This window comes from Bombina bombina, chromosome 2 (assembly GCF_027579735.1).
Source record: "Bombina bombina isolate aBomBom1 chromosome 2, aBomBom1.pri, whole genome shotgun sequence".
NCBI lineage: Eukaryota > Metazoa > Chordata > Amphibia > Anura > Bombinatoridae > Bombina > Bombina bombina.
The window spans coordinates 1,388,342,897-1,388,367,896 of record NC_069500.1 but is presented as its reverse complement, the minus strand read 5'-3'; the positions used below and the strand labels follow the sequence as shown (position 1 = coordinate 1,388,367,896).

Below are 25,000 nucleotides of genomic sequence, written 5' to 3'. Positions count from 1 at the left end.
CTGCAAAGCAGCAGCACATTGCTTGTTGACTGGCTCTCAGAGATTTTTTTCAAACCCGCCCCTTAGCCTATCACAGTCTGCAAAGCTGTTTGTTCTAAATTTAAGAGCACTGCATCTTTATTTTACTACATTTCTATATTAGACCAAGAGAAAAGGAAACAGATTTATTAGAGAGACATTTTAAAATTTCTTTTTTTTTTTTGTATGCAGCTAATTTGCAATGCAATTTTCAACTACTGCACTATATTATAAAACATTGAAAACTTTATTCTTCAGTTATCCAACACATTGCAATTGAACTGTTGCCTTAGTGTAACTGTTTAATTTAAATTTGAATTCTATTTAAAAATGACCTGCAGAAAAAATTTCGCTGAAAAATCTCATCGCAGAAATTAAGGAAAAGTTCTGCCTCTGGGCCCATAAGTAATGGATGATCCGTGGACTGGATACACTACAAGAGAAATAAATTTATCAGGTAAGTATAAATTATGTTTTTGTCAGGCTTTAGTTAGAATTAAGCCTGTGTTTAAACCTGTTGCTCCTCCATGGAGCTTAAACTTGGTTCTTAAAGTTCTTCAAGGGGTTCCGTTTGAACCCCTTCATTCTATTGATATCAAACTTCTTTCATGGAAAGTTCTTTTTCTGATGGCTATTTCCTCGGCTCGAAGAGTCTCGGAGTTTCTGCCTTACATTGTGATTCTCCTTATCTGTTCTTTCATTCAGATAAAGTTGTTCTGCGTACAAAAACTGGGTTTTTACCTAAGGTGGTTTCTAACAAGAATATCAATCAAGAGATTGTTGTTCCATCATTATGTCCTAATCCTTCTTCAAAGAAGGAACCTCTTTTGCATAATCTAGACGTAGTCCGTACCTTGAAGTTTTACTTACAGGCTACTAAAGATTTTCGCCAAACATCTAACCTGTTTGTTGTTTACTCTGGACAGAGGAGAGGTCAGAAGGCCTTGACAACCTCTCTTTCTTTTTGGCTTCGGAGTATAATCCGTTTAGCCTATGAGACTGCTGGACAGCAGCCTCCTGAAAGGATTACAGCTCATTCTACTAGAGCTGTGGCTTCCCTTCATACTTTTTCCAAATTTTCCAAATTTGATACTTTTGCTTTTTCTGAGGCTGTTTTTGGGAGAAAGGTTCTACAGGCAGTGGTTCCTTCCGTTTAAGTTCCTGCCTTGTCCCTCCCATCATCCGTGTACTTTAGCTTTGGTATTGGTATCCCACAAGTAATGGATGATCCGTGGACTGGATACACTTAACAAGAGAAAACATAATTTATGCTTACCTGATAAATTTATTTCTCTTGTAGTGTATCCAGTCCACGGCCCGCCCTGTCCTTTTCAGGCAGGTCTAAATTTTAATTAAACTACAGTCACCACTGCACCCTATGGTTTCTCCTTTCTCGGCTTGTTTCGGTCGAATGACTGGATATGGCAGTGAGGGGAGGAGCTATATAGCAGCTCTGCTGTGGGTGATCCTCTTGCAACTTCCTGTTGGGAAGGAGAATATCCCACAAGTAATGTATGATCCGTGGACTGGATACACTACAAGAGAAATAAATTTGTCAGGTAAGCATAAATTATGTTTCTTTCATGTAATTTGGCTTTCTACTACATGTAGATGAGTGTCCTGGGGTAATTAAGTCTTATTTTTGTGACACTCTAAGCTATGGTTGGGCACTTTTATATAAAGTTCTAAATATTTGTGTTTAAACATTTATTTGCCTTGATTCAGGATGTTCAATATTCCTTATTTCAGACAGTCAGTTTCATTATTTGGGATAATGCATTTGAATAATCAAATTTTCTCTTACCTTAAAATTTGACTTTTTTCCCTGTGGGCTGTTAGGCTCGCGGGGGCTGAAAATGCTTCATTTTATTGCGTCCTTTTGGCGCGGACTTTTTTGGCGCAAAAAATTCTTTATTTCCGGCGTCGTTCTTGTCACCGGAAGATGCGTCATTTTTTTGACGTTTTTGCGCCAAAAGTGTCGGCGTTACCGGATGTGGCGTCATTTTTGGCGCTAAAAGCATTTAGGCACCAAATAATGTGGGAGTCTTTTTTGGCGCTTAAAAATATGGGTGTCATTATTGTTTCCACATTATTTAAGTCTCATTATTTATTTGCTTCTGGTTGCTAGAAGCTTGTTCACTGCATTTTTTCCCATTCCTGAAACTGTCATTTAAGGAATTTGATCAATTTTGCTTTATATGTTGTTTTTTCTATTACATATTGCAAGATGTCTCAGATGGACCCTGAATCAGAAGATACTTCTGGAAAATCGCTGCCTGATGTTGGATCTACCAAAGTTAAGTGTATTTGCTGTAAACTTGTGGTATCTGTTCCTCCAGCTGTTGTTTGTAATGAATGTCATGACAAACTTGTTAATGCAGATAATTTTTCCTTTAGTAATGTTACATTACCTGTTGCTGTTCCATCAACATCTAATACTCAGAGTGTTCCTGTTAACATAAGAGATTTTGTTTCTAAATCCATTAAGAAGGCTATGTCTGTTATTCCTCCTTCTAGTAAGCGTAAAAGGTCTTTTAAAACTTCTCATTTTTCAGATGAATTTTTAAATGAACATCATCATTCTGATTCTGATAATGTTTCCTCTGGTTCAGAGGATTCAGTTTCAGAGGTTGATGCTGATAAATCTTCATATTTATTCAAAATGGAATTTATTCTTTCTTTACTTAAAGAAGTCTTAATTGCATTAGAGATAGAGGACTCTGGTCCTCTTGATACTAAATCTAAACGTTTAAATAAGGTTTTTAAATCTCCTGTAGTTATTCCAGAAGTTTTTCCTGTCCCTGATGCTATTTCTGAAGTAATTTCCAGGGAATGGAATCATTTGGGTAATTCATTCACTCCTTCTAAACGTTTTAAGCAATTATATCCTGTGCCATCTGACAGATTAGAGTTTTGGTACAAAATCCCTAAGGTTGATGGGGCTATCTCGACTCTTGCTAAACGTACTACTATTCCTACGGCAGATGGTACTTCCTTTAAGGATCCTTTAGATAGGAAAATTGAATCCTTTCTAAGAAAAGCTTACTTATGTTCAGGTAATCTTCTTAGACCTGCTATATCTTTAGCGGATGTTGCTGCAGCTTCAACTTTTTGGTTGGAAGCTTTAGCGCAACAAGTAACAGATCATAATTCTCATAGCATTGTTAATCTTCTTCAACATGCTAATAATTTTATTTGTGATGCCATCTTTGATATCATTAGGGTTGATGTCAGGTATATGTCTCTAGCTATTTTAGCTAGAAGAGCTTTATGGCTTAAAACTTGGAATGCTGATATGTCTTCTAAGTCAACTTTGCTTTCCCTTTCTTTCCAGGGTAATAAATTATTTGGTTCACAGTTGGATTCTATTATTTCAACTGTTACTGGGGGGAAAGGAACTTTTTTACCACAGGATAAAAAATCTAAAGGTAAAAACAGGGCTAATAATCGTTTTCGTTCCTTTCGTCACAATAAGGAACAAAAGCCTGATCCTTCCCCTACAGGAGCAGTATCAGTTTGGAAACCATCTCCAGTCTGGAATAAATCCAATGCGACCTCTTCAGCTCTGTATGCTGAACCAGTGGTGCAGGGATTATACAAAGATATCTCAATTAATATCTTTAAAACCGATTGTACGACACTCTCTGACGTGGTGGACAGACCACCATTGTTTAGTTCAGGGGGCTTCTTTTGTTCTTCCGACCTGGACTGTGATTTCAACAGATGCAAGTCTGACAGGTTGGGGAGCTGTTTGGGGGTCTCTGACAGCACAAGGGTTTGGGATTCTCAGGAGGTGAGATTACCAATCAACATTTTGGAACTCCGTGCAATTTTCAGAGCTCTTCAGTCATGGCCTCTTCTAAAGAGAGAGTCGTTCATTTTTTTTCAGACGGACAATGTCACAACAAGCAGCCACTTGGTCTTCTTTGCATACTTTTACTAAATTCTACCATTTTGATGTGTTTTCTTCTTCTGAAGCAGTTTTTGGTAGAAAAGTACTTCAGGCAGCTGTTTCAGTTTGATTCTTCTGCTTATAATTTCAGTTTTTTTCGTTATAAGATTTAAACTTTGTTTTGGGTGTGGATTTTTTTCAGCGGAATTGGCTGTCTTTATTTTATCCCTCCCTCTCTAGTGACTCTTGCGTGGAAGATCCACATCTTGGGTAGTCATTATCCCATACGTCACTAGCTCATGGACTCTTGCTAATTACATGAAAGAAAACATAATTTATGTAAGAACTTACCTGATAAATTCATTTCTTTCATATTAGCAAGAGTCCATGAGGCCCACCCTTTTTTGTGGTGGTTATGATTTTTTTGTATAAAGCACAATTATTCCAATTCCTTATTTTTTTATGCTTTCACACTTTTTTCTTATCACCCCACTTCTTGGCTATACGTTAAACTGATTTGTGGGTGTGGTGAGGGGTGTATTTATAGGCATTTTGAGGTTTGGGAAACTTTGCCCCTCCTGGTAGGAATGTATCCCATACGTCACTAGCTCATGGACTCTTGCTAATATGAAAGAAATAATTTATGTAAGAACTTACCTGATAAATTCATGTTTTTTTTAAGAAAATACTTTTTTATTTATGGGATGTGGTTCAGTCCTGGTACCCTCAGATTGGGCCACCTCTTACCCTCCCGTTCTTGGCATTCAGTGTCCTCTTTGGCTTGGGTATAATTTTCCCACAAGTAATGAATGCGGCTGTGTACTCTTTCCCATTAGAAAGAAAAACATAAATTATGCTTACCTGATAATTTCATTTTCTTCCACGAGAAAGAGTCCACAGCCCCCCGCCCGTTTTTTGAAGAGTTTTTTCGTGTGTAGTCTTCTGGAACCCTTTTACCTCGATATTTCTTCCACTGATCCTTGTTCCTCAGCAGAATGACTGGGGAATAGGGGAAGTGGGAGGAGTATTTGAGCCTTTGGCTGGTGTGTCTTTGCCTCCTCCTGGTGGCCAGGATCTTATTTCCCACAAGTAATGAATGCGGAAGAAAATGAAATTATCAGGTAAGCATAATTTGTTTTTACTATTTCTTATGAGGTTAATTGATACTACTTGTACGGGGTTAATTCTTATTATCCCTTTTCTGATAGAGCTTTTATTCGGCATGAACCTGAGTGGCCGATGCTCTTTTAATTACGTTTTTTAAGTGTTTGACTTCACGAATGGCAGATTAGTTTTTCGGCGCCATTCGCATCAGAGGGATCCTACACAGATCCTACACAGAGTACCTACATTCCGTCCTACATTTGGTTATCCCGCTTTCCTATGCCATGTCTCTTAGTGTGGAGACTTTAAGGGAATTTATTTTTACCCTGTGGGTGACTTGCTCTGATAAAGTAGGTTGCTTTCTCTTAGCGGTCTTCTAAGCTGATTTGGTCGCTTAGACTTATCAGTTTTTTTATGTGTATAGTTATTTAAGTCGCTATTAGGAAATGCGACCATTTTTTCAGTATTTTTAATTTCTCTGCATTTGTATTTTTTTAAACTAAATGATACAATGCGTTTTTATCATGACATTTAAATGGACAGTCAACACCCGACACAACCGGATTCCATATGTTTGTAACGCAAACGAAGATCCGCCTGCACCGGCTCCCTTCTCTATTACCTCTATCCTTGTCCTAGGAATCCTTCCAAATACATACATTACTCTCGTTCATGAAGGGATTGATGACGCGCACAATATGTCATTGCACATTTGTAAATCAGTCAGATCGTACACAGCAATCGGACTTGAGCCATCCAATTAATTCGATCGGTGTTAAGTAATAGGGTACTGTTAAAAATATAATATGTCAGAAACTATTGGGGAGAATAAAGTTCTGCATTTTTGGTTCCTATTGAATCGCACATGCGCGAAATGCCATGAACAAGTTTGAAGATTCTGACCGAGGATTCCATTCTGATTGGAGGATTGATTAAAAGAAAAGGTTAGTATGTAACCATGGGGGAGTTTGGCGGCCATATTTCGAATACATTATTGTATGTGTTTGGAAGGATTCCTAGGACAAGGATAGAGGTAATAGAGAAGGGAGCCGGTGCAGGCGGATCTTTGTTTGCGTTACAAACATATGGAATCCAGTTGTGTCGGGTGTGGACTGTCCCTTTACGGTTAGTTACTGCCATCTTGTGGCAGTTTTTATGTATATGATCAGTCACATTTTAATTTTATATTTATTTTATGTGTATTCATATGCATTGGAGTCTCTTCATATTAGGAGACTATCACGCTTTTGGTAGCATAAAAGATTCTAGCTACCTAGTGCCCTAAAATTATAATTTATTTTATATTCATATTGAGTTTTACCCTGTCTGGCACAGAGATTCCATGTATTAATCTCTCTAATTATTATTATCATTTATTTGTATAGCGCCGCCAAATTCTGTAGCGCTGTCCGTATCCTATGTATTATTCCTTTTTTATGTATGGGAACTTTTTCCAACATGTATGTTTTTTGTAATATTTATTTGTATGTTTTTAGTATAGCCGTTTAATATGATATTTTTTCTCATATTGAGGCAACTATTTTATGTAGATGACATGTATGGTTTTCATGTATCATTCTCAGTTTGTTTTTCTCTTTGTTTTATTCAATAAAATACAGTACTCTCAGAGACAGAGTATCAAGCTGAATCAGCAGCAGAGGTCTCAGGATTGTTCCTAGACATTGCTGTGTCTGTTTCCCATCCTCAAGAGTGTCCTCTGGGTGGCCTTAGCCTTGAAGATTGTTTCTCATAGGAGGGAGAGGTAGACTTAGGGGTTGAAAGACCTCTAATTTCAACTTCTCAAGACAGAATCCTCATCTTTTAAATCTGAGCAATCCTAGACCTCATGGAAGCCATCCTTGGAACAAGGGTAAGCAATCCAAGAAGCCTTCCGCTGAGTCTAATTCAGCAAGAAGAGTTCCCCCTGATTCAGTTCTCGAATCAGGTAGGGGGAGGACTTTAATTTTTTCAACAGTCTTGGATTTGCGTTGTGCAAGACCCATTGATAGTGGAAGTAGTCAGGGTTTCAGTTTAGGATCCAAAACTTTCCCTTCCCAGAGGCAGATTTTTCCTGTCAAGATTATCTACTATCCAGAGAGAGAGGCCTTCTTAAACTGCGACCTATCTTCTCTGGGAGTGATTGTTCCAGTTCTCGAGAGGGAACAGAGTTAAGATTTTTACTCAAACCTTTTTGTGATTCCCAAAGAAGAGGGAGCTTTTCAACCCTTATTGGACCTCAAGTGTCAACGAATTTCTCAAGGTACCATCTTTCAATATGGAAACTATCGTTCCATTCTTCCTTTGGCTCAGGAGAGTCGGTTCATGACTACCTTATTCCTGAAGGATGCATATTTTCATGTTCCCGTTCTCTGGGAACATCACCATTTCATATTATTTGCCTTTCTGGATAAACCTTTTAAGTTTGCTGCTTTTACTTTTGGTCTTGCCACGGCTCCTCAAATCTTTACTACGCCCCTAGGGGTCCTTTTGTCGGTGGTCATATCTCAGGGAATAGCGGTGGTGCCTTATCTGGCCGACATCTTGGTTCAAGCGCCATCTTTTCAGTTAGCAAGATTTCATACAGATATGTTGTCATCTATTCTACTTTTCCAGGGTGGAAAGTGAATCTGGAGAAGAGTTCCCTGTTGCCAGACACCAGGGAATGTTTCTTAGGATCGATTATAGGTTATAGTTTTTCTGTCCATGAAGATTGTTCTGATGGTGGTTAGAAAAGCCAAACTTCTGGCTTCTTGCCTGTCACTTCAGTCCTCTACTTGTCCATCTGTTGCTCATTATATGGAAGTAATTGGTCTAATGGTTGCTTCCATGGACATCATTCTGTTCGGTTCCATCTGAGATCCCTACAGTTATGTATGCTCAGACAATCGAACGGAGTCTACTCGGACTTATCGCAGAGGATAGCTCTGGATCTCCTAACTAGAGACTGTCTATTTTGGTGGATTTCACAGGACCATCTGTCTCAGGGTACATGCTTCCTAATACCATCCTGGGGGATTGTAACCACGGTCGCCAGTCTTTCAGGCTGGGGAGTAGTTTAGACTCTTTAAGGGCTCAGGATATTTGGACTCTGGAGGAGTCTTCTCTTCCCATAAACATCTTGGAGTTGAGAATGATTTACTATGCCTTGATAGCCTGGCTTCAAATAACTTTAGTCCAGTTTATCAGATTCCAATCGGACAATATCTCCTCGGTGGTTTCCATCTGTCACAGGGAGGAGCTCGGTGGTATTTGGCTTTGAAGTAGTTGGGCCGAGTCTCACGATTGCCTCTTCACTGCCATAACGTCCCAGGGGTGGACAACTGGGAGGTGTTTTTTCTGAGCAAACCGACTTTTCTTCCTGAGGAGTTGGCTCTCCACCCAGAGATTTTCAAAAAGACAACTCTCAGGTGGGGTTTTCAGGAGTTGGATCTGATGACATCTCATCTACATGCTAAGCTTCCAAAGTACGGTTCAAGATCAAGAGATCCACAGGCCGCTCTGATAGACGCTCTAGCGGTTCCTTGGATCTTCTTTCGGGCATACTTGTTTCCTCCGTTTGCTCTCCTTCCACGAGTTATTGCTCGTATCAAACAGGAAAGAGTATCTGTAAATCTAATAGCTCCTGCATGACCTCGCAGGATCTGCTTCGCAGATCTGGTGAAAATGTCATCTCGGAGGTTACCTCTGAGGAAGGACCTTCTACTTCAGGGTACCTTCCTCCATCCAAATAAAGATTCTCTGAAACTTACTGCTTGGAGATTGAATCCCTAGTTTTGACTAGACGTGGTTTTTCTGGGGCGGTCTTTGATACCATGCTTCAGACTCTTAAACCTGTTATTTGCAAGATTTACCATAATGTATGGCGGAAATCTAAGGGTTTCTCCTGGAGCCGGGTGAGGATTCCCTGCATTTTATCATTTCTTCAGGATGGCCTGGAGAGAGGTTTGTCAGATTTCTGCACTGTCTATTCTTTTGCACAAACGTTTGGCAGATTTGCCAGACGTTTCAAGCTTTTGTTCAGGCCTTATCCTCGTTCTTCAAGTTTTGCAGCAGGCTCCATTTAAGCCAATGCATGTTGTTGATATTAAATTGTTATTTTGGTAGGTTTTGTTTCTTCTTGCTATTTCTTCCGCTCACAGAGTTTCTGGACTTTCGGCTCTGCAGTGTGATTCCCCGTACCTTTTTTTTCCATGCAGATAAAGTGGTCCTTTGTACCAAGTTGGGTTTTCTCCCTAAGGTTGTGTCGGATTGAAACATTAATTAGGAAATTGTTGTTCCTTTTTGTCCTAATCCTTCTTCCCATAAGGAACGTCTCTTGCATAACCTGGATGTTGTTCATACTCTAAAATTTTACCCTGAAGCAACTAAAGATTTTTGACAATCTTCTGCCCTGTTTGTTGTTTTCTCTGGAAAGCGTAAAGGTCAGAAGGCCACTTTTGCTACCCTTTCCCTCTGGTTAAGAAGTGTTATACGTTTAGCTTATGAGACAGCTGGACAGCAGCCTCCTAAGAGAATTACGGCTCAGTCTACTAGGGCTGTCTCCTCTTCCTGGGCTTTCAAAAATGAAGCTTCTGTGGAGCAGATTTGCAACATGGTCCTCTTTGCATACTTTTTACCAATTCTACTAAATTGATACTTTCTTTCCTAAGATATGGTGAGTTCACGGAATCATCAATTACTGGTGGGAAATTCACTAGCTGCTATATATGTCACTTCCCTTACCCATAATCTCCAGTCATTCTCTTATTTATTTATTTTAAAAGCAGAGTAAATTTGCTCTGATAATTCTAAAGGGTCTAGCCTCAGCCCATCTCATTCTCTTCAGTAGGGCAGTGGTGGCTTTTAAGCAATTGGGAATTTGTGGGGTACAATTCTACTGCACTTTCCTAAAACATTTTGCTGCCCAATTTAGATAGCCTGAGTAAGTTTACTCAGTTTTTCTATATTTCCACGGGTCCATTTGAGTGATGGCATCCTCTCCAAACCAGGTGAGCTGTCCTACTGCCGGACAGATAAATGTTAAGGTAAGTGCCAGTTTTATTTTTCTATGTAATCAGGGAAAAATGTGGCACTTATTCAGCTGAAACGCTGCAGGGGGACGTTTTTTATTATTCCTGTCAGGGTGCAGGTTTTTATGGCAGTTTTTGCAGGCACTGTTAGTGTGAGGAGTTATTTTATTGATGGCTCAGTGAGGATCCATTTTTAGTAACGGATTATATACTTTTATTGGGGGTTTTATTGTTTGTTTTTAAGCCTGTTTTCAAGAAAGTTGTTTTAAAAATAAAAAAAAATTGCATTTTTGTCATCTGTATGACTGCCCCTTTTAGGGAGGTTCTGATTCTTTGATGTCAGAGCTTTTTTAGCGCTTTTCTTCACTTCCTGTAGAGTGAGATGCGCATATTTTAGATGGCTTTGCTGTTTTTGCTTCTCTAGAATCCGGATTGTAAACGGGATCTTGTTTTTCCCCTCTGTTTGCTGTGGGTTGCAGGACAGGTAGGGGGCCCCTCAGTAATTCTGCTTAGGTGTAGAGTGTTGCCTGGAGTATGTTTTCTTGATTTTGTTAATTAAAAAGGAACATTTATTATGAATGTTTTTTTTGTTCTGTATTATATCCTTTGTTAAAAGATAAAAAAAAAAAAGTTAGATATTTTTCTTTGCTTCTTTTTTTTGTATTATGGATCAAGAAGCTGTGCAGGATGTTACCTGAAGCTTATGTTTTGATGCCCAGGTGGAACTCCCAGTACCTTTTTGTTCTTGTTGTATTGAAAGAACTTTAACTTATAGAAATAGACTTTTTGACCCTGATCCATCATTAGCTAAGGCAGATGCTGTTCAGGAGCCTCCTGTTTCAGATGTGCCGCACCTGTCTCCTCAAGTGTCCCAATCCTATTCATCTACACATGCAGTGCACTGCATTTCCTCTCATGCTCCATCTGGGGTTACTTTGCAAGATATTGCTGCCCAGGTATCCTTTGCGGTATCTGAGGTTCTGTCTTCCTTTCCTCAGAGTACCGTCCTTCAAGATGGAGACTATACATTCCATTCTTCCTTTGGTTCAAGAGGGTCAGTTTATGACAACTATAGACTTAAAGGATGGTGGTTGTCTCAGGAACACCTCTCCCAGGGAACTTGCTTTCGCAGACTTTCTTGGGTGCTCATGACCACGGATACCAGCCTTCTAGGTTGGGGAGCAATTTGGGGTCATTGAACTTGTGAGTCGGTTCTCCCTATAAACATTCTAGAACTGAGAGCGATTTTCAATGCTCTACTGGCCTGGTCTCAGTTAGCCTTAGCCCGGTTTATCAGGTTCCAGTGGGACAACATAACATCAGTGGCGTACATCAACCACCAGGGGGGACCTCGGAGTTCCTTGGTTTTGACAGAGGTGGCCCGGATAATCCAGTGGGCGGAGTCTCATAATTTGTCTTTCTGCGATCCACATCCCAAGAGTGGACAATTGGGAGGTGGATTTTCTGTACCGACAGACCTTTCATCCGGGGGAGTGGGAACTCCATCCGGTAGTATTTTCCAGTTTAATCCTCAATTGGGGGCAGACAGAACGCCAAGCTTCTGAGGTACGGCTCGAGGTCAAGGGATCCACAGGCTTTCTTGATGGATGCTCTGGCGGTCCCTTGGAATTTCAGTCTAGCTTACATATTTCCTCTGTTCGCTCTCCTGCCAAGAGTCATTGCTCGGATTAAGGAGGAGAGGGCGTCGGTGATTCTCATAGCGCCGGCGTGGCCTCGCAGGATCTGGTATGCAGATATTTTTTAAAGACCGTTATTTTAAAAAAAAAAAAAAACTCAGGCACCTCTACACTTTTGTGTTATCTTCTTTTTCCATTTTTCCTTCGTCCGAATGACTGCAGATTATGGTTAAGGGAAGTGACATATATAGCAGCTTTGCTGTAGTGCTCTTTGCCTCCTCTTGCTGGCCAGGAGTGATATTCCCACTAGTAATTGATGATTCTGTGGACTCACCATATCCGGAAATAAATACATTTATCAGGTAAGCATAAATTATGTTTTTGCCTCGGCTGAGGTTTCTTTTGTTAGAATGGTTCTTCAAGTGGTGGTGCCTTCTGTTTAGGTCCGCATGCCTTGTTCTCCCCCCCCCCCCCCTTTTCATTCTGTGTCCTCTATCTTGGGTATTGGTTCCCACTAGTAATTCGAATGAAGTCGTGGACTCCATGCCATAGGAAAGAAAACAAAATTTATGCATACCTGATAAATTTCTTTCCAGGCATGAAGCCCGGCCCTTTTTCAATTTTAATTCAGCAAGTTTTTTTTTTTTTTTTAGTAAACCTCAGGCACCTCTATACCCTTGTGTTTCTTCTTTTTCCATTTTCCTTCGGCTGAAGGACTAGGGATTAGGGGTAAGGGAAGTTACTTAACAGCTCTGCTGGGGTGCTCTTTGTTTCCTCCTGCTGGCCAGGAGTTGAATATCCCACTAGTAATTGGAATGAAGTCGTGGACTGTCCATGCCTGGAAAGAAAGAAATTTATCAGGTAAGCATACATTTTGTTTTTCAGCACTTTTTCATAGATGGTTGATGACAGTTTTGTTTTTTTACTGACATTTTACTCAATTCCATTATGTTCTTTTTACAGGTACGTAGATATTATTGATGTTGTTCAGGCTTTGCAGACTCACTCTGACCCTGATGTTAAGTTGACATTCCAAATTGGTGCAGTTACTACATGTGTAGATCCTCTCAGCTGCTTTATGGAGCACAGGTAACATTTCCATAAAATGTATATCTTTTAAAATTAAACCTTATTATACTTTTTTAACTTTTTATATTAAAGGAAATGTGCATTGTAAATGGAGAGCTATCCTTTCATGTCACACTATGAATTACTTATTTATGATACTTTTTTTTTTGCTGTGAATAAAATCTCCTTTCACATAAGCAGTGGTGAAAAAATATCATGGTTTACTAGCCCAGAGAGGAAGTTAGTAGTCCACTAAATGTTAAAGGTAGGAAAAAGTCAAATTTCAAAGTTGTCCGGGACCACTGGAAATTTCAAGCCCTGCACATAAGAGTTTTTTTGTGTAGCCAATCCTTATTAAAGCCTGGGTAGAAATTAAGTAGTTTAGGGAACACAGATAATTGTATTTTTTTAGTATTTATTTATTTTCTCATTTATATGTGGTTTAGAATTGAATGTCCCTTTGGTTTAGAATTGAATGTCTGCTTAACGGCCTGTGGTCTTTGTTTCTCTTGTAAGATGTATTGAGTCCATGGATTCATCCATTACTTGTGGGATATTCTCCTTCCCAACAGGAAGTGGCAAAGAGAGCACCCACAGCAGAGCTGCTTATATAGCTCCCCCCTTAACTCCACCCCCCAGTCATTCTCTTTGCCTACTCTAACTGCTAGGAAATGGTAATGAGTGTGGTGACAAAAATGTTAGTTTTTTATTTTCTCAAGCAAAAATTTGTTATTTTAAATGGTACCGGTGCGTACTATTTACTCTCTGGCAGAAAAGGGATGAAGATTTCTGCAAGGAGGATTATGATCTTAGCACTTTGTAACTAAGATCCACTGCTGTTCTCACAAGGGCTGAAGAGTACAGGAAAAACTTCGGTTGGGGGAACAGTTTGCATGCTAAGCTGCATATGAGGTATGTTCAGGCTATATTTTTCTAGACAGACTGTGTTAATTCTAGAAAAGGCTGGTAATATTCCCATGAGGGAAGGGTAAGCTGTATTTCATTTGATTTACTTTGATTAAAGTCATAGAAGTTTCAGCTTGCTTGAAGGGCTTGTTTGTTTGTTACTGGTGACACAATTTTTAAAAGATAAAAACGTTTTTATTTTTCAAAAGGAAAGCATTTTTAAACGTTTTTCTCTTGTAAGGTGTATCCAGTCCACGGATTCATCCATTACTTGTGGGATATTCTCCTTCCCAACAGGAAGCTGCAAGAGGATCACCCACAGCAGAGCTGTCTATATAGCTCCTCCCCTAACTGCCACTCCCAGTCATTCTCTTGCAGCGCTCGACAAGGGAAGTAGCTAGAGAGATGTGGTGCATTAATGTAGTTTATCTTCAATCAAAAGTTTATTATTTTCAAATGGTACTGGAGTTGTACTATTTTAGCCTCAGGCAGAAAGTTGAAGAAGAGTCTGCCTGAGGTTTTTGATGATCTTAGTAGGTTGTAACTAAGAACCACTGCTGTTCTCACACATAACTGAAGAGATGGGTAACTTCAGCTGGGGGAATAGCGTGCAGGGTTACCTGTTCTGAGGTATATGCAGTTTTAAATTTTTCTAGAGAGATAAGCTAGAAAATACTGACAGTGCATGATTTATTTAAGGTAAGCCTGATTACAGTGATTTAATAACGACTGGTATCATGCTTGATGTAAAGGGTAATATTTATGTTATTTACTCTCATTTCTGAATAGATATAACGTTTGCTTGATGTATATAAACGTTTATGACAAATGGTGATAACTTTATTCTGGAGCCCAGTTTTTCCACATGGCTGACTAAATTTTACCTAGGGAAAGTTTTTTAAGGCCCTCTCACTGTGAGTAGAGGTTGGGAGGGGCCTATTTCTCCAACATTGGTGTGTCTGGTCCACGGCGTCATCCTTACTTGTGGGAAATATCTCTTCCCCAACAGGAAATGGCAAAGAGTCCCAGCAAAGCTGGCCATATAGTCCCTCCTAGGCTCCGCCCACCCTAGTCATTCTCTTTGCCGTTGCACAGGCAACATCTCCACGGAGATGGTTAAGAGTTTTTGGTGTTTAAATGTAGTTTTTTATTCTTCTATCAAGTGTTTGTTATTTTAAAATAGTGCTGGTATGTACTATTTACTCTGAAACAGAAAAAGATGAAGATTTCTGTTTGTGAGAGGAAGATGATTTTAGCAGACAGTAACTAAAATCGATTGCTGTTTCCACATAGGACTGTTGAGATGAAGTAACTTCAGTTGGGGGAAACAGTTAGCAGACTTTTCTGCTTAAGGTATGACTAGCCATATTTCTAACAAGACTGTTGAATGCTGGAAGGCTGTCATTTCCCCTCATGGGGACCGGTAAGCCATTTTCTTAGTCTCAAACAGAATAAAGGGCTTAATATGGGCTATAAAACTGGTAGACACTTTTATGGGCTAAATCGATTGCTTTATTTGGACATTTTATACATGTTTATGCTGATATTTCACATTTATAAGCTTGGGGAACGTTTTTTTAACGGCAGGCACTATGTTAGACACCTTTTCCAGTCAGGGAGGGCCTTCCCAGTTGTAGGATGAGCCTCATTTTCGCGCCATTACTGCGCAGTTGTTTTTGAGAGCAAGACATGCAGATGCATGTGTGAGGACCTGAAAATAGCTGGAAAAGTTTCTAGAAGGCGTCATTTGGTATCGTATTCCCCTCTGGGCTTGGTTAGGTAACAGCAAAAGCTGTAGCTGGGACTGTATAGGGGTTAAATTTGTAAACGGCTCCTGTTCCGTTATTTTAAGGGTTAAAGCTCTGAAATTTGGTGTGCAATACTCTTAATGCTTTAAGACACTGTGGTGAAATTTTGGTAATTTTTGAACAATTCCTTCATACTTTTTCACATATTCAGTAATAAAGTGTTTCTGTTTAAAATTTAAAGAGACAGTAACGGTTTTGTTTTAAAACGTTTTTTGTGCTTTATTGACAAGTTTAGGCCTGTTTAACATGTCTGTGCCTTCGGATAAGCTATGTTCTATATGTATGAAAGCCAATGTGTCTCCCCATTTAAATTTGTGTGATAATTGTGCCATAGCGTCCAAACAAAGTAAGGACAGTACTGCCACAGATAATGAAATTGCCCAAGATGATTCCTCAGATGAGGGGAGTAGACATGATACTACATCATCTCCTACTGTGTTTACACCAGTTTTGCCAACGCAGGAGGCCCCTAGTACATCTAGCGCGCCAATGCTTATTACCATGCAACAGTTGACGGCTGTAATGGATAACTCCATAGCAAATATTTTATCCAAAATGCCTGCATATCAGAGAAAGCGCGATTGCTCTGTTTTAAACACTGAAGAGCAGGAGGGCGCTAATGATAATTGTTCTGTCATACCCTCACACCAATCTGAAGTGGCCATGAGGGAGGGTTTATCAGATGGGGAAATTTCAGATTCAGGAAAAAATTCTCAACAAGCTGAACCTGATGTTGTGACATTTAAATTTAAATTAGAACATCTCCGCGCACTGCTTAAGGAGGTGTTATCTACTCTGGATGATTGTGACAACTTGGTCATTCCAGAGAAATTATGCAAGATGGACAAGTATCTAGAGGTTCCGGTGCACCCCGACGCTTTTCCTATACCCAAGCGGGTGGCGGACATAGTGAATAAGGAGTGGGAGAAGCCCGGCATACCTTTTTGTTCCCCCCCCCCTATATTTAAGAAATTATTTCCTATGGTCGACCCCAGAAAGGACTTATGGCAGACAGTCCCTAAGGTCGAGGGGGCAGTTTCTACTCTAAACAAGCACACTACTATTCCTATCGAGGATAGTTGTGCTTTCAAAGATCCTATGGATAAAAAATTGGAAGGTTTGCTTAAAAAGATTTTTATACAGCAAGGTTACCTTTTACAACCCATTTCGTGCATTGTTCCTGTCACTACAGCAGCGTGGTTCTGGTTCGAGGAACTAGAAAAGTCGCTCAGTAGAGAGACTCCATATGAGGAGGTTATGGACAGAGTTCATGCACTTAAGTTGGCTAACTCTTTTATTTTAGATGCCGCTTTGCAATTAGCTAGATTAGCGGCGAAAAATTCAGGGTTTGCAATTGTGGCGCGTAGAGCGCTTTGGCTAAAGTCTTGGTCAGCGGATGTATCATCCAAGACAAAATTGCTTAACATCCCTTTCAAAGGTAAAACTCTATTTGGACCAGAATTGAAAGAGATTATCTCAGACATCACTGGGGGAAAGGGCCACGCCCTTCCACAAGATAGGCCTTTCAAGGCCAAGAATAAGTCTAATTTTCGTTCTTTTCGCAATTTCAGGAACGGACCGACCTCTAATTCTGCATCCTCTAAACAAGAGGGTAATGCCTCACAGCCCAAACCAGCCTGGAAACCTATGCAAGGCTGGAACAAGGGTAAGCAGGCCAAGAAGCCTGCTGCTGCTAACAAAACAGCATGAAGGAGTAGCCCCCGATCCGTAACCGGATCTAGTAGGGGGCAGACTCTCTCTCTTTGCTCAGGCTTGGGCAAGAGATGTTCAGGATCCCTGGGCACTAGAAATAGTTTCTCAGGGTTATCTTCTGGAATTCAGGGAACTACCCCCAAGGGGAAGGTTCCACATGTCTCACTTATCCTTAAACCAAATAAAGAGACAGGCATTCTTACATTGTGTAGAAGACCTGTTAAAGATGGGAGTGATACACCCAGTTCCAATAGAGGAACAAGGAATGGGATTTTATTCAAACCTGTTTGTAGTTCCCAAAAAAGAGGGAACCTTCAGACCAATTTTGGATTTGAAGATCCTAAACAAATTTCTCAGGGTACCATCGTTCAAGATGGAAACCATTCGAACGAATCTACCCACTATCCAGGAAGGTCAATTTATGACTACCGTGGATCTAAAGGATGCGTACCTACATATTCCTATCCACAAAGAACATCATCCGTTCCTAAGGTTTGCCTTTCTGGACAAACATTACCAGTTTGTGGCCCTCCCATTCGGGTTAGCCACTGCTCCAAGGATTTTCACAAAGGTACTCGGGTCCCTTCTAGCGGTTCTAAGACCGAGGGGCATTGCAGTAGTACCATACTTGGACGACATTCTAATACAAGCGTCGTCCCTGTCACAAGCAAAGGCTCATACAGACATCGTTCTGGCCTTTCTCAGATCACACGGATGGAAGGTGAACATAGAAAAAAGTTCTCTGTCTCCGTCAACAAGAGTTCCCTTCTTGGGAACAATAATAGATTCCTTAGAAATGAGGATTTTTCTGACAGAGGTCAGAAAGTCAAAACTTCTAAGCACTTGTCAAGTTCTTCATTCTGTTCCACGTCCTTCCATAGCGCAGTGCATGGAAGTAGTAGGGTTGATGGTTGCATCAATGGACATAGTTCCTTTTGCACGAATTCATCTAAGACCATTACAACTGTGCATGCTCAAACAGTGGAATGGGGACTATACAGACTTGTCTCCAATGATTCAAGTAGATCAGAAGACCAGAGATTCACTCCGTTGGTGGCTGACCCTAGACCATCTATCCCAGGGAATGAGCTTCCGCAGACCAGAGTGGGTCATTGTCACGACCGACGCCAGTCTAGTGGGCTGGGGCGCGGTCTGGGAATCCCTGAAAACTCAGGGACTATGGTCTCGGGAAGAGTCTCTTCTCCCGATAAACATTCTGGAACTAAGAGCGATCTTCAATGCTCTCAGGGCTTGGCCTCAGCTAGCAAAGGCCAGATTCATAAGATTCCAATCAGACAACATGACGACCGTTGCGTATATCAATCATCAGGGGGGAACAAGGAGTTCCCTGGCGATGAAAGAAGTGACCAAAATAATACAATGGGCGGAGGATCACTCCTGCCACCTATCTGCGATCCACATCCCAGGTGTGGAAAACTGGGAAGCGGATTATCTGAGTCGTCAGACATTCCATCCGGGGGAGTGGGAACTCCACCCGGAGATTTTTGCCCAACTAACTCAATTATGGGGCATTCCAGACATGGATCTGATGGCGTCTCGTCAGAACTTCAAGGTTCCTTGCTACGGGTCCAGATCCAGGGATCCCTAGGCGACTCTAGTAGATGCACTAGTAGCACCTTGGACCTTCAGCCTAGCTTATGTATTTCCACCGTTTCCTCTCATTCCCAGGCTGGTAGCCAGGATCAAACAGGAGAGGGCCTCGGTGATCTTGATAGCTCCTGCGTGGCCACGCAGGACTTGGTATGCAGACCTGGTGAATATGTCATCGGTTCCACCATGGAAGCTACCTTTGAGACAGGACCTTCTTGTTCAGGGTCCATTCGAACATCCAAATCTGGTCTCCCTCCAGCTGACGGCTTGGAGATTGAACGATTGATTCTATCAAAGCGTGGGTTTTCAGATTCTGTGATAGATACTCTGGTTCAGGCCAGAAAACCAGTAACTAGAAAGATTTACCATAAAATATGGAAAAGATATATCTGTTGGTGTGAATCCAAAGGATTCCCATGGAATAAGATAAAAATTCCTAAGATTCTCTCCTTTCTACATGAAGGTTTGGAGAAAGGATTATCTGCAAGTTCTCTAAAGGGACAGATCTCTGCTTTATCTGTCTTACTACACAAAAGACTGGCAGCTGTGCCAGATGTTCAAGCATTTGTTCAGGCTCTGGTTAGGATCAAGCCTGTTTACAGACCTTTGACTCCTCCCTGGAGTCTAAATTTAGTTCTTTCAGTTCTTCAAGGGGTTCCGTTTGAACCTTTACATTCCATAGATATTAAGTTACTATCTTGGAAAGTTTTGTTTTTGGTTGCTATTTCTTCTGCTAGAAGAGTTTCAGAGTTATCTGCTTTGCAGTGTTCTCCGCCTTATCTGGTGTTCCATGCAGATAAGGTGGTTTTGCGTACTAAACCTGGTTTTCTTCCAAAGGTTGTTTCTAACAAGAATATTAACCAGGAGATAGTTGTACCTTCTTTATGTCCGAATCCAGTTTCAAAGAAGGAACGTTTGTTACACAATTTGGACGTAGTCCGTGCTCTAAAATTCTATTTAGAGGCTACAAAAGATTTTAGACAAACATCTTCTTTGTTGTCTATTCTGGTAAAAGGAGAGGTCAAAAAGCGACTTCTACCTCTCTTTCCTTTTGGCTTAAAAGCATCATCCGATTGGCTTATGAGACTGCCGGACGGCAGCCTCCTGAAAGAATCACAGCTCACTCCACTAGGGCTGTGGCTTCCACATGGGCCTTCAAGAACGAGGCTTCTGTTGACCAGATATGTAAGGCAGCGACTTGGTCTTCACTGCACACTTTTGCCAAATTTTACAAATTTGATACTTTTGCCTCTTCGGAGGCTATTTTTGGGAGAAAGGTTTTGCAAGCAGTGGTGCCTTCCGTTTAGGTAACCTGATTTGCTCCCTCCCTCATCCGTGTCCTAAAGCTTTGGTATTGGTTCCCACAAGTAAGGATGACGCCGTGGACCGGACACACCAATGTTGGAGAAAACAGAATTTATGCTTACCTGATAAATTACTTTCTCCAACGGTGTGTCCGGTCCACGGCCCGCTCTGGTTTTTTAATCAGGTCTGATGAATTATTTTCTCTAACTACAGTCACCACGGTACCATATGGTTTCTCCTATATTTTTCCTCCTGTCCGTCGGTCGAATGACTGGGGTGGGCGGAGCCTAGGAGGGACTATATGGCCAGCTTTGCTGGGACTCTTTGCCATTTCCTGTTGGGGAAGAGATATTTCCCACAAGTAAGGATGACGCCGTGGACCGGACACACCGTTGGAGAAAGTAATTTATCAGGTAAGCATAAATTCTGTTTTTCGTGCCTAAATTGCGCAGTAGTTTTTACAGCTTGAGACATCCAGCTTCCCTGAAGGAGTCCCCTGAACATATAGGACCTCTCTAAAGGGTTTTTGTGCCTTCCAAAGTCGTTGTATGGGCAGGTAGGAGCCACAGTAGAGCTGTGGCAGTTGGTTGTGACTGTTTAAAAACGTTTATATCGTTTTTTTGATCCGGTTTTGAAACTAAGGGGTTAATCATCCATTTGCAAGTGGGAGCAATGCTATTTCAGTCTATTATACACACTGTAAAAATTTCGTAAAATGTACTGCTTTTTTCACTGTTTTGCAGTTTCTGTGATTGTTTTTTTCTATTAAAGGCACAGTACCGTTTTTATTTTTTGCTTGTTCACAGTTATTAAAGTGTTTTCCAAGCTTGCTGATCTCATTACTAGTCTGTTTAAACATGTCTGACATAGAGGAAACTCATTGTTCATTATTTTTAGAAGCCATTGTGGAACCCCCTCTTAGAATGTGTACCAAATGCACTGATTTTACTATAGATTACAAAGACCATATTCTGGCTTTAAAAATTTATCACCAGAAGAAATTGACATGGGGGAAGTTATGCCGTCTAACTCTCCCCACGTGTCAGAACCTATAACTCCCGCTCAGGGGACGCCAAGTACATCTAGCGCGCCCATTGCGTATACCTTGCAAAACATGGCGGCAGTTATGAATCATACCCTTACAGAGGTATTATCTAAACTGCCAGGATTGCAAGGAAAGCGAGACAGCTCTGGGACTAGAATAAATACAGAGCTCTCTGACGCTTTAGTGGCTATGTCTGATACACCCTCACAATGTACTGAAGCTGAAGCAGGGGAGCTTCAATCTGTGGGTGATTTTTCTGATTCAGGGAAGATACTTCAACCTGATTCTGATATGTCTACATTTAAATTTAAGCTTGAGCACCTCCGCATATTGCTCAGGGAGGTCTTAGCAACTCTGGACGACTGTGACGCTATTGTAGTCCCAGAGAAATTATGTAGATTGGATAAATACTATGCATTACCTACTTACACTGATGTTTTTCCAATCCCTAAGAGGTTTTCTGAAATTATTACTAAGGAATGGGATAGACCAGGTGTACCATTCTCTCCCCCTCCTGTTTTTAAAAGGATGTTTCCTATAGACGCGGGACACGGGACTTGTGGCAGACGGTCCCTAAGGTGGAGGGAGCAGTTTCTACTCTAGCTAAGCGTACCACTATCCCTGTCGAGGACAGTTGTGCTTTTCTAGATCCAATGGATAAAAAATTTGAGGGTTACCTTAAGAAAACTTTTATTCAACAAGGTTTTATTCTACAGCCTCTTGCATGCATTGCCCCAGTCACTGCTGCTGCGGATTTCTGGTTTGAGTCTCTAGAGGAGGCTCTACAGGTTGAAACCCCGTTGGAAGAGATTATTGACAAGCTTAGGGCTCTTAAGCTAGCCAATTCATTTGTTTCTGACGCCATTGTTCATTTAACCAAACTAACGGCTAAAAATTCAGGTTTTGCTATTCAGGCGCGTAGGGCGCTATGGCTTAAATCCTGGTCAGCTGACGTGACTTCAAAGTCTAAACTTCTCAACACTCCCTTCAAAGGACAGACCCTATTCGGGCCTGGACTGAAGGACATCACTGGAGGAAAAGGTCACGCCCTTCCTCAAGACAGTTCCAACAAATTAAATCCCTTTCGAAACTTCAAGAGTGGCGGAGCTTCAACTTCCTCTAACACAAAGCAAGAGGGAACTTTTGCCCAGTCTAAGCCGGTCTGGAGACCTAACCAGGCTTGGAACAAGGGGAAACAGGTCAAAAAGCCTGCTGCTGCCTCTAAGACAGCATGAAGGAGCTGCCCCCGATACGGAAACGGGCAGACTCTGTCTCTTCGCCCAGGCTTGGGCAAGAGATGTCCAGGATCCCTGGGCTTTGGAAATTGTGTCCAAGGGTTATCTTCTGGAATTCAAAACCTCTCCCCCAAAAGGGAGATGTCATCTCTCACATTTATCTGTAAACCAGATAAAGAGAGAGGCGTTCTTACATTGTGTTCGAGACCTCCTAGTTATGGGAGTGATCCACCCAGTTACAAAGGAGGAACAGGGGCAGGGCTTTTATTCAAATCTGTTTGTGGTTCCCAAGAAAGAGGGAACATTCAGACCAATCTTAGATCTCAAGATCTTAAACAAATTTCTCAGAGTCCCATCCTTCAAGATGGAGACTATTCGAACCATCCTTCCTATGATACAGGAGGATCAATATATGACTACCGTAGACTTAAAGGATGCTTATCTTCACATCCCGATACACAAAGATCATCATTGTTTTCTCAGGTTTGCCTTTCTAGACGGGCACTACCAGTTTGTGGCTCTTCCCTTCGGGTTGGCCACTCACCAAGAATCTTTACGAAGGTTCTAGGGTCCCTCCTAGCGGTCCTAAGGCCGCGGGGTATAGCAGTAGCCCCTTACTTAGACGACATTCTAATACAGGCGGTGACTTTTCAAATCGCAAGGTCCCATACGGACATTGTTCTGGCATTTCTAAGGTCCCATGGGTGGAAGGTGAACGAAGAAAAGAGTTCTCTATCACCTCTAACAAGAGTTTCATTCCTAGGGACTCTGATAGATTCGGTAGAAATGAAGATTTACTTAACGAAGAGCAGATTGTCAAAACTTCTAGACTCTTGCCGTGTTCTTTATTCCACTTCTCGTCCTTCAGTGGCTCAGTGTATGGAAGTAATCGGGTTAATGGTAGCGGCAATGGACATAGTACCGTTTGCCCGCCTACATCTCAGGCCGCTGCAACTTTGCATGCTCAGTCAGTGGAATGGGGATTACACAGATTTGTCCCCTCTACTAAATCTGGATCAAGAAACCAGGGATTCTCTTCTCTGGCGGCTATGTCAGGTCCATCTGTCCAAGGGGATGAGCTTCCGCAGGCCAGATTGGACTATAGTAACGACAGATGATAGCCTTCTGGGCTGGGGTGCAGTCTGGAACTCCCTGAAGGCTCAGGGCTCGTGGACAAAGGAGGAGGCACTACTTCCGATAAACATTCTGGAACTAAGAGCGATTTTCAATGCTCTTCAGGTGTGGCCTCAGCTAGCTGGGGTCAGGTTCATCAGATTTCAGTCGGACAATATCACGACTGTAGCCTACATCAACCATCAGGGGGGAACAAGGAGTTCCCTAGCAATGTTGGAGGTTTCAAAGATAATTCTATGGGCAGAGGTTCACTCCTGCCATGTATCAGCTATCCATATCCCAGGTGTCGAGAACTGGGAGGCGGATTTTCTAAGTCGTCAGACTTTTCATCCGGGAGAATGGGAACTCCATCCGGAGGTATTTGCTCAGTTGATTCAACTTTGGGGCAAACCAGAACTGGATCTGATGGCGTCTCGCCAGAACGCCAAGCTTCCTTGTTACGGGACCAGGTCCAGGGACCCCAAGGCAACGCTGATAGATGCTCTAGCAGCGCCTTGGTCATTCAACCTGGCTTATGTGTTTCCACCGTTTCCTCTGCTCCCTCATCTGATTTCCAAGATCAGGCAGGAGAGAGCTTCGGTGAGTTTGATAGCACCTGCATGGCCACGCAGGACTTGGTATGCAGACCTGGTGGACATGTCATCCTGTCCACCATGGACCCTGCCGCTGAAGCAGGACCTTCTACTTCAGGGTCCTTTCAACCATCCAAACCTAATTTCTCTGCGTCTGACTGCTTGGAGATTGAACGCTTGATTTTATCAAAGCATGGTTTTTCTGAATCGGTCATTGATACCTTAATTCAGGCTCGAAAGCCGGTTACCAGGAAAATCTATCATAAGATATGTTGTAAATATCTTCATTGGTGTGAATCCAAGGGTTACTCATGGAGTAAGGTCAGGATTCCTAGAATATTATCTTTTCTCCAAGAAGGATTGGAGAAGGGATTGTCGGCTAGTTCATTAAAGGGACAGATTTCTGCTCTGTCTATTCTTTTGCACAAGCGTCTGGCTAATACTCCAGACGTTCAGGCGTTTTGTCAGGCTTTAGTTCAAATCAAGCCTGTGTTTAAACCTGTTGCTCCACCATGGAGTCTAAATTTAGAGTTTCGGAGTTATCGGCTTTACAATGTGATTCTCCTTATCTCATTTTCCATGCTGATAAGGTAGTGTTGCGTACCAAACCTGGGTTTCTTCCTAAGATGGTATCTAATAAGAATATCAATCAGGATATTGTTGTTCCTTCACTATGTCCTAATCCTTCTTCAAAGAAGGAACGTCTATTACACAATCTTGATGTGGTCCGTGCTTTAAAATTCTATTTACAAGCCACTAAAGATTTTCGTCAAACATCTGCTTTGTTTGTGGTTTACTCTGGACAGAGGAGAGGCCAAAAGGCTTCGGCAACTTCTCTTTCTTTTTGGTTAAGAAGCTTAATCCGCTTTGCTTACGAGACTGCTGGCCAGCAGCCTCCTGAGAGAATTACAGCTCATTCCACTAGAGCAGTAGCTTCCACATG

General features: G+C 41.5%; 1 protein-coding gene across 1 annotated transcript in view; it reads left to right on the top strand.

Moving 5' to 3' along the window:
- The window catches only part of DNAAF9 (dynein axonemal assembly factor 9), a 643,469-nt gene that overhangs the window by 456,861 nt on the left and 161,608 nt on the right, over positions 1–25,000 (top strand). Inside the window, exon 28 of the mRNA XM_053704320.1 lies at positions 12,624–12,749. Within this exon, the coding sequence (XP_053560295.1) occupies positions 12,624–12,749 (126 nt within the window). The remainder of the gene's footprint in view (positions 1–12,623; positions 12,750–25,000) is intronic.